Here is a 15790-nt window from a genome sequence, read left to right as displayed (position 1 = left end):
TTATGATGGTTCTTAAAAATTGTTTAATAAAATTATCATATGATCCAGCAACTCCACTTTTAAGTTTATACCCAAAAGAATTGAAATCAGGGTTTCAAAGAGATATTTGAATAAGCATATTCATGATAACATTATTTGCAATAGCCAAAAGGTACAAATAGCCCAAATATCCATCAGTGGATAAATCAATAAACTACATGTGGTCTAAACATAGAATATTATTCAACCTTGAAAAAGAAGGAAATTATGACACATGCTACAACATGGATCAACCTTGGGACATTATGCTAAGTAAAATAAGCGAGTCACAAAAGCACAAACACTGTCAATTCCACTTGTATGAGATTCCTAGAGTAGTCACATTCACAGAAAGTGAATGGTAAAAGTGGAATGGTAGTTTACAGGGGCTGGTATGAGAGATGAGTCAGGAGTTACTATTTTAATGGGTACAGAGTTTGAATTCTGGAAGATGAAAAGAGTTCTGGAAATGATTGATGGTGATGGTTGCACAACACTGTGAATGTACATAATGCCCCTGAACTGCACACTTAAAAAGGGTTGAAATGGAGGGTACCTGGGTGGCTCCGTCAGTTGAGCATCTGATATTGACTCAGTCATGATTTCACTGTTCTGAATTCGAGTCCCACATCAGGTAAGCTCCGCTTCTCTCCTTCTCTCTCTCCCTCTCTCGCTCTCTCTCTCTCTCTCTCTCTCTCAAAAGAAACAAACAAAAAACATTGAAATGGTAAATTTTTTGTTACATATTTTTCACCACAATTTTTTACTTAAAAAAAATCTTCAAATATCTGAAGGCTGCTATCATGACCCAATGGAATAATCTCTGGTGTAAAGACATCTATTTCTTCAATTGTTCCTCAAGTGACATGAATGAAATCCATACATACCCCATTCTGGTCACTCTGAATGTTCTCCAACCACCAATAGCCCATTTAATCCACACACAGGCCATAGACCTCAACATAACACTGACCAGTTAAGAACAGAAAAGCCTATCACCTCCTTCAATCTGTTTGCTAAATGATTAATAATACAGCCAAAGCTCCTACTAGTTCATCACACTGTTCATTCCTACAAAGCAAACTACGAAGCTAAACCCCTAAGTTCTTAACTGATGTGCCACTGCTAAAACCTTTTTAGCTCTTAGAACTCTTTCAGTGATTAAAAGGAAAAAGCAAATACACAAACTATGCAAACTGACAAACAAAAAAAGAATTTATTGGCACACTTAAATTTAATGGTGGGGCCTTGAAGTGTGGCTTGATTCAGGAGTTCAAATGATGTCACCAGGTCTCAATTATTTCCTTCTTTTTGTAGAACTCTGCTTTGCTCCTTGTGTTTTCTTTATTCTTAGTCTCTATACCCATAAGATGCCTCCCAGTCTCTCCCAAGTTCATGGGTGGTGGAATAAAGCAACAGTATTGCTCCCAGCAATTCTGATCAAAGCATATTGCCATTCATGGCCTCTGATTGGGTCACGTTCCTGAACCAATCTCTGTGGCCAGATAATGCTGGTGCTGAGTGGCTTATTTCCAGGTCATGTGTTCTGCCCCTGACCAGGGATGTTGTCAACTCCACTGAATCAGCCCATGGTCCAAAAGTGGAGAAGAGCTGATCCCTAGAGAATGCTCAGGTTAAGGTCACCTGTATGCTGAGGGGGTTTTGAGCAACAATAACTAAAGTCAGCTACCCTTCAGTAAGTCCAACTGAGTGTTTTAAAACTAGGATACATTGCCCTGTATTTATTCCTATTAAATACAATCTTATTAGAATCCTCTTGGAAAGTTATTTTGGGGATTCTAATTCTATCAAGCAGTGAATTCCTTGTTTGTCTCAACTGTATATGCTCAACAGCGTGATGAATGTGCCTTACAGATTTGATTGCGCTCAATATTGAACATATTATAATCATGTGTATATATGTATTATAAACATGTTATATAAAATGTAAACATGCTGTTAACACAGAGCTTCACAGCCCAACACCAAGATCTTCTTTCTGAGGTGACATTACCAGCATCTTTGGATGTGGTCATATAACCAGATACCAGGCCCATCATTGTCCTTAAGTGTGAGCCCTATTTTGGGGCCCAAAGACATCATTATCAACCTTTAAAAAATTCCTAGACTCCTAGGAGGGCTTCCAGCAGAGTAAATGTTCTGTGCAAAGTATGAATTCTTGATCTAGCCATCATCAAAAAGAGGCCTTCTTCTCTATTTGCTCCAGATTTCTCATATTTCCTAAACACAAACACACACATGCACAAAACAAAAGTAGTAGTAGCAAAGTATATATAGTGTCTACTACATGCTATTCTCTGTTCTAAAAGCACATAGGATTAAGTATTAATTCACTTATTCCTGACAACAACTTTATGACATAGGTAGTTGTCATCGTCATCATCATCATCATCTCCATTTTAGAAACAAGGAAACAGGCCCAGAGCAGGTAATTTCCCAAATTCACAGAGCTAGTTAGTAAAAACCAGGACTTGAACCCAAGGTGTGTGGCTGCAGAGTTCTTATAGCAGAGGGGACATTTGACCCTGACATCTCTCATCTCCTATTTCCAGCCCCCAGGCAAATGCGCAGGTGAGCCTGCTTTAAAAACACCACCACCTACAACAAATTTACTGTGGATAAATTAGGGAACCACTCACTTTACAAAGCAGCTTGTTGTGGTAAGTGAACCATTTGCAATAACAAGCTCCATCTGGGACAGGTCAACTGGTTAAAAAATCACTAATCACTTCCCAGAAGTACTGGGGCAGAGAAACCCAGCCAATAGGTTAGGATCCCTGCCAACTAAAGATATATTAGAACTGTAAAGTATTTCTGGTGCAATGTCCACATTCATAGAAAAAACACAATTAAAAAAACTTTTCTTACATATATTTTCCCTGAATAATGGCTATGTATGGGGGGGAATTGTAAAAGTAGAAGGACTCTGCATAGCACCTCACTAAAGCTCCCAGCCCTTACGGTGCTCCCCTAGGGTCACTTGACCCACAGTTCTGTTGTCACTTTTGGCAGTACTATTAGTTGGTTCAATTGGTTTAGTCTTGCACAAAGGTATAGTACAGGTGGCTACCAAATTCAAAGCAATTGCATACAGGTCTCTTCTTTCTGGAAACAGCATGTCATGTAACCCCAGCTGGTTCAAATGAAGAAGTTTGCAGCAGAGATGCGGCAGGGTGGCGAGAATGGTGTTTATTACCAAAGGGAGCACAGTAAGAGCTGGTTCTGGGGAGGAGGAACATCCTGGTGGGAGAGCAGCAGCTACTATTAGACACTACACCAGGGAAAGGCAGAAAGAAATTCCCTACCTCTTTCCCTTCTCCCTACCAGTCTCTTGCCAGTGTCTCCTATGGGCAAGCCAAAGAGGGAGGGTACCTGGGTGAAGTAGTCAGCAAGCATCAGCCCTCAGGGAACACAGCTGAGGGGAATAGAGTGGAGAGGATGTCAGAAGAACAGAAAATAATGCAATATCTCTATCAGAGGTAGGTAAACTGATTCACTGAGTTTAACAAATTTATCATGTTTCAGATCAGAGGGGAGCCTAGAACCAACATGAGGGTCCCATTTTCCTTTCTAGTCTCACTGATTTTGAGAAGCCTGAAGGCCTAGAAAGAGTCACAAAATCTCAGAGGACATCTAATCCCTCAGACTCCTTCCCAATATATGGTAATGTTACAACATGACCCACAGGGGTCCACCTTTCTTCAGAAGCATTGAGGTTGCTTATAAGAGGATGACTCAGCCTCCTGCTCAGATTCATTAAAGAAGTTTTCATGAATCACTTGTATGTGCGATGTTGTGGGTGTTGTTATTCTTTCAGTGAATTTGCTGCACACACTAAGTGTATCTCTTTTTGATTCATGAAGGTGACTCATCTGAGGAAGTTGACCTGACCATGGTTTATCAGGCAGCTTCTAATGGAGATGTCAATGCTCTGACCTCAGTAATTCGTGAAGACCCTTCCATCCTAGAATGCTGTGACAGTGAAGGTGAGCTATTTATTCATTTTTGAAGCCTGCAGAATGTTCTTCTCTATTCTTTTAGAGATGGTCTTCAGAGGTGAGCACTGTTAAAATTACATCTAACAGGCCATTGGGTACTGGAGGGACAAGGAGTGGCTTGTCTTTAAATGATAGTCTTGGACACAAATCTTTCAAATTTTTTTACACCACTTCATGCAAGGAATCTAGTTGATTTAGATTTATTTGCAACTTATTTGTATGAATGACTAAATTAGATACACCAAGTAGTTAAAAAAGGAATATAGAAAGAGGGCTATTTTTGGTAGCAGTGGATGTTGGGAAAGTATGACTATTAAAGCCAGAAGCAAAGACCTGCTTCTCAGAAGATGGAGTAGATGTACTTGTTTCTCCATTCCTCCTGCTAAATATAACTAAAAATCCTGGATGTTGTATATAATATAAACATAAGAACACTCCCGAAGGTGGAGAGAAAATGACAGATTGGCTGGGACCATGTGACCCAAGGAGTAACACTGTGGTAAGTTTCTTGGGTTTTCTTTTTTGCCTCTTATATCCCAGCTTGGAGTTGAAGAATCCAACAGCTCAGAAGGGCCAACAGTCACAGACCAAAAAAAAAAAACAAAAAAAAAACAAACAAACAAAAAAAAAACAAAGCCCCCAAAAAAGCCTGCCCTCTAGCCAAAGAACCAGGAAAGGGACCACATAGCAACACAGAAAACTTGTAGACAGTAATGAGTCTACTCCAACCAAACATCACACAAAAAACAGACAAATGAGAACCTGTGGCTTTAAGCTCATTATTCCAGCAAAGACCTAGTAGAGATCTTGGACCTCCACCCCAACTAGTGAGCCTCCCTCCCCCTAGTTGCCAGTACTCCCACCCAGTAATGAAGAATCTTCTCCCTCAAATATCAATGGAAGCTAAATAGGGAACTTGGACCTGGCAATAGTGAGGTCACAAGTACATACCTTCTCCCCCTTTGGAGCATTGTCAGGGAAAGCCAGCTAAAATAGAGGGTTTAAGTAAAATTAAGCAACTCAACACAATATCCCAAATGTCCAGATTTCAATAAAAAACAATTTGTTATATCAAGAAACAGGAAGATCTCAAACTGAATGAAAAAAGATAACCAATAGATACAAAACTGAGATAATAGATGTTAGAATTACCTGACAGATTTTGAAGAGGTCATGAAAAAAAAAAAAACTTCAATGAACAATTACAAACATGCTTGAAACAAATGAAGAAATAGGAAGCTTAAACAAAGAAATAGATGATATAAAGAAGAACTAAATGGAAAATTTTTAAACTGAAAAATACAATAATCACAATTAAAAACTCCGTAAATAAACTCAGCAGCAGAGTGAGGAAGCAGAGGGAAAGGATCAACAAACTTAAAAATAGAATGATAGAAATGAGCCAATCTGAACAACTAAAAGAAAATAGGCCAAAAAAAAAAAAAAAAAAAAAAAAAGAGCATCAGGGACTTGTGGGACTATAACAAAAGTGTTTGGGTTTTTTTTTTTTTTTAATGTTTATTTATTTTTGAGAGAGAGTGCAAGTGGGGAAGGAGCAGAGAGAGAGGGAGACAGAGGATCCAAAGTGGGCTCTGTGCTGACAGCGGAGAGCCCAGTGCAGGGCTCCAACTCATAAACCGTGAGATCATGACCTGAGCCAAAGACAGATGCTCAACCGACTGCCACCCAGGCACCCCATAATAAAAAGTTCTATCATTGCTTTTTCTGTCTTAGTACTTGTGTCATTAATGATTTTTAACCAGTGTACCTGTCCCATGAAGAGCTTGAGAATCCCTTATCATGACAGCAAAATGTTTTGTAAAGTGAGTAGTTGTCCCTAACTTATCAATAGTAGTTTTTTTTGTTTATTTGTTTGCTTGTTTCTTTTTAAAGGAGATTTACTTGTACATCTGCTTCATGGCTAATAATGGGAAATGAGGAGAGACAAATGTTTGATACTACTTGTGTGATAAGTGCAAGAGCCAGACTGGGTTCAATCCTAGCTTGTCCTGCCTATGAGTGGAAGTGAAAATATATCTTAGAATTTGTGTGACACAGGCAAAGCAATGCTGAAGGAAATGTATGACACTAAATACATTCATTAGAAAAGAGGAAAAATATCAGTCAATAATGTAAGTTCTTACCCCAAGAACTTAAAAAAAGAACAAAATAAACCCAAAGGAAAGAACTAATAAAGAAAGAATAGAAATAAGGATAATTGAAAATAGACAACAGTAAAGAAAATCACTGAAGCAAGGAACTGATTCTTTGAAAAGATCAATAAAATTGACAAAATTCTAGCAATAAAAAACAGACAAAAAATGAAAGAAGTCACAAATGACCACTGTCAGGAGTGAAACCAAAGATATCACTATAGACCCTGCAGACATCTAACCAATAAAAAGGAATTACAAAAAACAAACAAACAAACAAAACCTCTACACCCATATATTTAACTATTTAGATTAAATGGGTAGATTCCTCCATAAAGATAAGCTGCCACAACTTATCCAATAGAAAATAGACTATTTGAATGCCTCTACAAATATTAAGGAAAGTACATTCATTATTTTTAAATTCCCAGAAAAAGAAATGTTTGGGCCTAGATAGTTTCCCTAGAAACTCCTACAAAGTTTTAAATAATAGTTAACACCAATTGTAAATAATCTCTCCCAGAAAATATGGGAAGGAAACTCTTTTCAGTTATATTTATAAAGCTAGTATTACCCTGATATTAAAACCAGATGATATAAAAGATGATGTAAAAAATTAACCTAAAGACCAATCCTCCTCATGAATGTCGATAAAGAAAGCCTTAGTAAAATATTAGCAAATATAATTCAGTAATATATAACAAGATTTATATACCATGACCAAGTGGGATTTGTTGTAGGGATGTGTGGTTCAATATTTCAAAATCAATCAATGTAATCCACCATATTAACCAGCTAAAAAAGAAAAATCACACAATTATACCTATGAATGCAGAAAAGTATTTGACAAAATTTTACATACATTCATGATTAAAAACTCTCAGAAAAATAGGAATAGAGGGGAAATTCCTCAATTTGATAGAGTATCTATAAAACAAAAACAAAAAAAACCAAAAACCTAGAGCTAACATTTTACCTAATGGTAAAAAAGTCTGAATGCTTTACACCTAAGATCAGGAACAAAGCAAAAATGTCCACTCTTACTTATATTCAGCATAGTGGTGAAAGTTCTAGCCAGTACAAAAAGGCAAGAAAAGATAATAAAGGCATATCTATTTAAAATGAAAAACTAATAATGTCTCTTTTTGCACAGCTTGATTTTACACATAGAAAATACTAAGGAGGCTACCAAGAAAAACTTCTACAACTGAGTTCAGGATACAGGTCACAAGATATAAAATCAATCCAGAAAAACAAATTATATTCCTGTATACCAGAAATGAACACATGGAATCCACAATTAAAATTAAAATGCTATTTAAAATCACTCAACAAAGAATAGTTAGGTGTGAATATAACAAAATACATGTAAGACTTGTATACTGGAAATTATAAAATGCCAATGAAAGAAATCAAAGGAGATCTAAATAAATGGAGAGATATGCCATGCTCATGGATTAAAAGACTGAAGATAGCAAATATGCAGTGCTTTTCAAATTCATGTGCAGATTTAATGCAATTTCTATCAAACCCCAGCAAGATTTTTTGTAGATATATACAAAATTATCTAAAATTTATATAAAAAGGCAAAGGAAGTAGTATAGTTAAATCAATTTTGAGAAAGAATAAAGCAAGCAGGAGAGCTTGGGAAGATGGAGGAGTATGAGGAAACTGAGCTCACCCCATCCCACATTTACAACTAGATATCATCTATATCCAAGTCAATAAACTGGAGAATGATCCAAAGACTGGCAGAACAAATTTAAAAACTAAATATAGAGAAGAAACTGCACCTGAAAGTTTAGGAAGATCAGAAAGGGGGAAGGAAGCTACCTGCAGGAGGGAGGGAGTTGTGCACTGCAGGGAGAGAGGGCAGAGAAACAGGCCCTTGCACCAAGGTGATCACATGAGGAAGACTGATACCCATAATGTTTTTTCTTCAAAAACTAGAAGGGCTGAATTCTGTGAGTTTTTAAAAACAGTGGGACTTGGAGCCTGGAGCTTTAAAAGTCAGCTGACTCAGCTCTGGGTGAGCTGGGAGAGTGAATGATAGCTGGGTCTCTGCCCTTAAAGAGATAGTGGACTACATGGAGAGACAACAAAAAAACTGGAATTTACATAACACCAGGACACATGGGAGACAGATGTGTTCATACTGATTTCTGAGCACACTGGGGGACTTCTCTGAAAATGAGGGACTTGCAGGCACCATTTTCCTCCCCTGCCCCCCAGCATAAACACAGAGCCACCTGGAGTAGGTGGGGCTGCACAGACATTTATAGCTTTGGCCCAGGCTCAAGGCAAATTTTGTTAAAAGTACACACATGCCCCACCCAGCCACCAGGTGAACAACTGCTATCTAGAGCCCCGCCCAGCAACAGCACAGCACCCTGCCACACGCCCCCTGCCATGTAGTGCAGAGCTTGCAGCCACCACAGCAGTTGAGGTGATCCAGCATAGGCCTAGTGGCCCAACACAAATTTTGCTAATACTGCCACCCTGCTCCCAAGTTCCCCAGGGGTCATGCACCCTCAGAGCTGCTCTGCCTGGGTCCACTAACATCACAGAGAGCTAGCACAGTCCACAGCAGGCAGAGTCAGTGCAGACAACTGTACTGAAAAGAAAAGTGACTCAGATGCAATAGCAAGGCATAAGCAGCACACATAGGATACTCTCCTGAAGTGCCAGGTCTTGATGAACAGGGGACACTACACTGCAGGGCACTCCAGGACCTCCTTTTCATAAAGTTACTACTTTCAATAACAAAAGACATAGCTGACATTCTTAAGGCACAGAAACAGACACAGAGAGGTAGACAAAATGAGGAGACAGAGAAATTCATCCCAACTGAAAGAACAGAACAGGGCCAGAGCCAGAGATCTAAATGAAACATTTTTAAGTAACAATGCCTGATAGAGAATTTAAAGCAATAATCATAAGAATACTCAGTGACTCCATTAAAGATAGTAGCATTTGTATTACAGGAGCCCCAGAAGAAGAAGAGAGAAAAGGGGGCAGAAATTTTCTTTGAAGAAATAATAGCTGAAAACTTTCCTTATCAGTGAAGAAAGGAGATATTTATATCTAGGAAGCATAGAGAATTCCCATCAAAATCAACAAACTAAGATGTATGATAACATTTACAAAATATAGTGATAAAGAAAAAATCTTAAAAGCAGCAAGACAGAAGAAGTCAGTAACCTACATGGAAAAGCCCAAAAGGCTCATGGGAGATTTCTCAACAGAAACTTTGCAAGACAGAAGGGAATGGCATAATATGTTCAAAGTGCTGAATGGGAAAAATCTGCAGCCAACAATACTCTATCCAGCAAGGCTATCATTGAGAACAGAAGAAGAGATAAAGCATTTCTGAGACAAACAAAACCTTTCATGATCACTAAACAAGCCCTGCAAGAAATATTAAAGGTGACTCTAAATGAAAAAGAGACCACAAGTGACAGTATAAAGGCAGGAAACACAAAAGCAGTAAGTGAATATTTCTGTAAAAAAAAAAAGTCAAAAACTCACAAAAACAAAGGATGTAAAACATAATACATATATCTAAAAGGGGGAGGAGAGGGGAAAAGAATGGATTTAAACTTAAATGACCATCAAATTAATATAGACTCCTATATAATATGCATAAGAGGTTATAAACAAACCTATATATCAAACCATATATCAAAAGCCACTAATAAACGTACAAAGTATAAAGAGAAACAAATCCAAATATATCACTAAAGAAAATCAGCAAAACATGAGAGAAAGACAAGAAAAGATCAGAGAAAATCTTCAGAAACAACTACAAAACAAGAAATAAAAAGGCAATAAATACGTATCTATCAGTAATTACTTTGAATGTAAATGGACTAAACACTGCAATCAAAAGACATAGGGCAATAGAATGGATAAAAAACCACACAAGACCCACCTATATGTTGCCTACAAGAGACTCTTTTCAGACCTAAAGACACCTGCAGAGTGAAAAATGAGGGGATGGAGAAACATCTATCATGCAAATAGATGTGAAAAGAAAGCCAAAGTAGCAGTACATATATCAGACAAACTAGACCTTAAAACAACGATTGGGGGCACCTGAATGTCTCAGTCAGTTAAGCGTCCAACTTCAGCTCAGGACATGATCTCACAATTCATGGGTTTGAACCCCAGATTGGGCTCTGTGCTGACAGCTCAGGGCCTAGAGCCTGCTTCGGATTCTGTGTCTCCTTCTCTCTCTGCTGCTCCCCTACTCACACACTGTCTCTCTCTGTCTCTCAAAAATAAATATTAAATAAATAAATAAATAACTGTAACAACAGATAAAGGACACTATATAATAATAAAAGGGACAAGCCAACAAGAAGATGAAACAATTGTAAGTATTTACACACCCAACATAGGAGCAACCAAATACATAAGACAGTTACTAACAAACAGAAAGGAACTGATTGATAATAATACAATAATACTAGGGTATGTTAACCCCACTTACATCAATGGACAGATCATCTAAACAGAAAATAGGAAATAACGGCTTTGAATGACACACTGGACCAGATGGATTTAACAGATATATTTAGAACATTACATTCTAAAACAGCAGAATACCCATTCTTTTCAAGTGCACATGTAACATTCTCTAGAAAAGATCACATATTAGGCCAAAAAACAAGTCTTAACAAATTCAAGAAAATCAAAGTCATACCATATGTCTTTTCTGACCCCAATGCTATGAAACTAGAAATCAACCACTAGAAAAAATCTGGAAGGACCAGAAATACATGGCAGTTAAATAACATGCTATTTTTTTTAATAACATGCTATTAAACAATGAATGGGTCAACCAGGAAATATAAGAAGAAATTAAACAGTACATGGAAACAAATGAAAATTAAAACACAGTGATCCAAAGCCTTTGGGATGCAGCAAAAATGGTTGCTATAAGTAGCAACACAGGTCTACCTCAAGAAGCAAGAAAAATCTCAAATAAACAACCTAGCCCTACATCAAAGGGAGCTAGAAAAAGAATAATAAACAAAACCTAAAGCCACTAGAAGGAAGGAGAGGATAATAATAAAGATTAGAGAAGAAATAAATGATATAGAAACAAAAAAAAAGACAATAGAACAAATCAATAAAACCAGGAACTGATTCTTTGAAAAATAAATAAATAAATTGATAAAGCTCTAACCAGACTTACCAAGAAAGAATGTGAAAATAGTCAAGTAAAATAATAAATGAGAGAGGAGAAATAACAACAAACACCTCAGAAATACAAACAATTGTAAGAGAATATTATGAAAAACTATATGCTAACAATTTGAACAACACAGAAGAAATAGATAAATTCCTAGAAACATATAAACTACCAAAACTATAACATAAAGAAACAGAAAATTTGACCAAACCAATAACAAGCAAAGAAATGGAATCAGTAATCAAAAAACTCCCAACAAACAAATATCTAGGACCAGAGGGCTTCACAGGAAAATTCTACCAAACATTTAAAGAAAAGTTAATACCTATTCTTCTCAAACTGTTCCCAAAAATAGTAAAGGAAAGAAAACTTCCAAATTAATTCTATGAAGCCAGCATTATACTGATACCAAAACTGGATAAAGACACCATTAAAAAAAAGAGAACTACAGGCCAGTATCCCTTATGAACATAGATGCAAAAATCTTTAATAAAATACTAGCAAACCTAATTCAATAATATGTTAAAAAAAAATCATCCACAATCAAGTAGATTTATTCCTGGGTTGCAAGGATGGTTCAATATTCACAAATTAATCAACATGACACATCACATCCAATAAGAGAAAGAATAAGAACCATATGATCATTTCAGTAAGATTCAGGAAAAGCATTTGACAAAGTACGATACCCATTCATGATAAAAACCCTCAACAAAGTAGGTTTAGAGGGAACATACCTCTACATAATGAAGGCCATCTGTGAAAAACCCACAGCTAACATTGTCCTCAATGGGGGAAAACTGAGACCTTTTCCCCTAAGGTTAGGAATAAGACAAGGATGTCCATTCTCACCACTTCTATTCAACATACTACTGGAAGTCCCAGCTACAATGATCAGAAGAATAAAAGAAGTAAGGTATCCAAATCAGTAAGGAAGAAGTAAAACTTTTATTATTTGCAGATGACGCAATACTATATATAGAGAGAAAACACAATAGACTCCACCAAAAAACTTCTAGAACTGATACATGATTCAGTAAAGTCACAGGATACAAAATCAATGTGCAGAAGTCTATTGAATTTCTCTACGACAATAATGAACAGCAGAAAGAGAAATTAAGATAGCAATCCCACTTACAATTGCATCAAAAACCATAAAATACCTAGGAATAAACCTAACCAAAGAGGTGAAAGACCTATACTCTGAAAATTATAAAACACTGATGAAAGAAATTAAAGATGACACAAAGAAATGGAAAGACATTCCATGCTCATGGACTAGAAGAACAAACATTGTTAAATGTCCATATTATCCAATGTAATTGACACATTTAATGCAATCCCTATCAAAACACCAACAGCATTTTTCAGAGAACTAGAACAAACAACTGTAAAATTTGTATGGAACCGCAAAAGACCCTAAATAACCAAAGCAATCTTGAAAAAGAAAAGCATAGTTGGGGGCATCACAATTCTGGAGATGGAGATTAAAGAGTGCACTCCTCATGATGAGCACCAGGTCGTATACAGAAGTGTTGAATCACTATATCGTACACCTGAAACTAATATTATACTGTATGTTAACTAACTGGAATTAAAAATGTTAAAAAAAAAAAAAGAATAAACTGGGAGGAATCAGTCTTCCAAAATTCAAGACCTATTATGTGGCTGCAGAAATCAAGACTATGTGGTAACGGCTGAGGGACAGACATGGATTAATGGAAAAGAACAAAGAATTCAGAAATAGACTCACACAAATATACTCAACTGATCTCTGACAAAGGTGCAAATGTAATTCAGTGGAAGAAAGCCTCTTCAACAAAAGGTGCTAGAGCAATTCAACATCCTCGAAAACAAAGAAAGAAAGAGGGAGGGAGGGAGGGAGGGAGGGAGAGATGGAAGGAGGGAAGGAAGGAGAGAAGAGAGAGAGGAAGAAATAAAGAAGGAACTGTTGCCACTATTCAAGACATAGTGCTTCATTGCTGCTTTTACCCAAAGAGTATTAGAAAGGAGAGATTTGTAGAGAAACTGGGTTGCCAGCTGTAATCTTGCAATGAGAACAGCAGCCCCACAATTTGTCCATTTCGAGTACCTTGCAGCGCACTCTAAGAATATGTTATCAATGAAAAGCATGTAAACAAGTCTCAGCTTGGCAAAGAATTGTGTCCGAGGTTTGGTTTCTTCACCTGAAGAGTGTGAAGCACCTGGATTCTGCCTCACCAGGCTGGCTTGTTCCAACAGGTCTATGAGTTAATCAGAATGTGTAATTTCATCTGTTTTTCTTCAGAAAGAAAACCCACAAAGAACCAGATGCCTTGGCCTATATTACTAACCAAAACAGAGAAGTGTTTCAATAAAGGTGGACCCTTTTCTTAAGAATGTGTGTAACCCAAGGCTAGGCAACCATCACTGCCCTTTATCATCTACCATCTCTAATAAAAATATGCTGCACCTGTCTGCCTGGCTGGAGTTGCCTTCCAGACACTTCCAGATTCTACATTGTTCAAACCAGGTTAGGAAAAACCTGTCATGTCCTAAATGGTGCTGATTCTCATGGTAGTAATGAGGATTTTTTAATCATTGGCACAAATTGTTTTAATCAATGAATTACTGCAAAATTACAGAAGATTTAATACAGCCAGAAAGAAAATACATAGTTTATATAAATGTAGCAACAATCATCTTCATTTCTCTTCAGTCTCATATAGTTCAACAGCTGAATTTGTGTTGTGGCCAGTTCCTTTATTTGCAAAGAGCATAATAAGTGAACAGGCAAATAAAGCCTGCTAATAAATTTCAGAAGTCAAATATTTTTATAAAGACCGTTGAAATGTCTCATTCCAGGGTGTACACCCTTGATGCATGCAGTTTCTGGACGTCAAGTTGACACAGTGAAGCTGTTGTTGAAGATGGGGGCCAATATTAACATGCAGGATGCTTATGGCCGCACAAGTCTATGCCTGGCAACCTATCTGGTACTGATTATGTCTGTGGTGTCTGTCAAGGAGTGGGGAGGGCTTAGTGTGTTGTTATGGTGTCCCCTTGCAGAAAAGTATTCTTGGACTTATGCTAATGGAAATAAAACTTGAAGCTTTGCTCCAATCATCTCTGACACTTATAGCACTACTAAGAGCTATTTTTGTGGATCTAAGACGTTTTGGATCTTCCTAACAATCTTCTAAGATAGAGGTGATTTTGCCATTAGAAAAATATTATTGAGGTACCTGGATGGCCCAGTCAGTTAAGCATCTGACTCTTGATTTCAGCTCAGGTCAAGATCTCACAGTTCGTGGGATCAAGCCCCACATCTGGCTTCACGCTGACAGTGCAGAGTCTGCTTGGGATTCTCTCTCCCCTCTCTCTCTGCCCCTTCCCCCATTCTTTCTCCCCCCATCTCTCTCAAAATAAGTAAATAAACATTTTTTTAAAAGAAAAATACTATTTTCCATTTTAACAGCAGAATTTGCCTTGCAGCATTTCTGGACTTACTTGGTACTCTTTTTAAGAACCCACTCCATTAATACCCTGAGTGGGTGGTAGCATTTGAAGCTGCAGGTAACATTGTGGGGTAGGATCAGCTAAGTGGAAGCTAGAGGGTGAGAAATATGGGGAATGCTGGGAAATGTCGGGGGTAGGAGTAGGGGAGAAATACCAGACTATTCAGGGGCAATACCAAGCATAGGACTCAACCCACAATCAGTACTCAATTTAAAAATTGTTGGGGCACCTGGGTGGCTCAGTCGGTTAAGCGTCTGACTCTTGATTTCAGCTCATGTCATGTTCTCATGGTTTGTGAGTTAAAGCCCTGTGTCAGACTCTGTGCTGACAGCATTGAGCCTGCTTGGGATCCTCTCTCTCCCTCTCTCTGTGCCCCTCCCCCTACCTCCTCTCTGTCTCTCTAAATAAACAAACAAACAAACAAATAAAAATTGTATAGAGCCAGTCCTCATCAAGAGATTTCAGTTTAGCATTTCCCAACATTGGGTAAACTTGGTAAGCCTTACTGAAAACGTTCAAGCCCCTCTCTTTTCAAATCCTCCCTGCATTCCTTCTAGGAAACCCCAGAACTACTTTGAGTCTATGTCAAGCAAGTTCTTCTTAGTGCCACATGTGGGTCATCATTCTCCTTCACCTCTAATGAGGCTCCCAGAAATCTTCACCATAACTACTGTTGCAGCCAAAGCAGATTCTTGGATTTGCTCTTGCTGCCCACTGACAGTGGTGGATTCATCCTGGGCAAGCCCCACGGTGTCCTGAAACTGCCTTGCTGAAATAGGACTCTTCCCTTTCCCAAATACCACACCTTCCTGCCACAATCTAACATAGATTGCATGAGGCATTGCCCAATTATCACAGAGATTTTTTTTTTTAGCAACTACTTTTCCTTTTTCTATTTGCATGCC

General features: G+C 37.7%; 1 protein-coding gene across 5 annotated transcripts in view; it reads left to right on the top strand.

The window, feature by feature from the left end:
- Nucleotides 1-15790, top strand: part of ANKRD55 (ankyrin repeat domain 55) — a 284495-nt gene that overhangs the window by 213789 nt on the left and 54916 nt on the right. For 4 of the 5 annotated variants that reach the window (XM_045060815.1, XM_019834369.3, XM_019834390.3 and 1 more), the window contains 2 exons: nt 3903-4025; nt 14232-14362. In XM_045060815.1, coding sequence (XP_044916750.1) covers nt 3903-4025; nt 14232-14362 — 254 coding nt within the window. Of the gene's footprint in view, nt 1-717; nt 3703-3902; nt 4026-14231; nt 14363-15790 lie in introns of those variants that run through there. The other variant, XM_045060823.1, reaches the window with a different exon arrangement.

This window comes from Felis catus, chromosome A1, assembly GCF_018350175.1.
Source record: "Felis catus isolate Fca126 chromosome A1, F.catus_Fca126_mat1.0, whole genome shotgun sequence".
Taxonomy (NCBI): Eukaryota; Metazoa; Chordata; class Mammalia; order Carnivora; family Felidae; genus Felis; species Felis catus.
The sequence above is the reverse complement of the archived record's forward strand: the minus strand, read 5'-3'. Positions and strand labels throughout refer to the sequence as shown.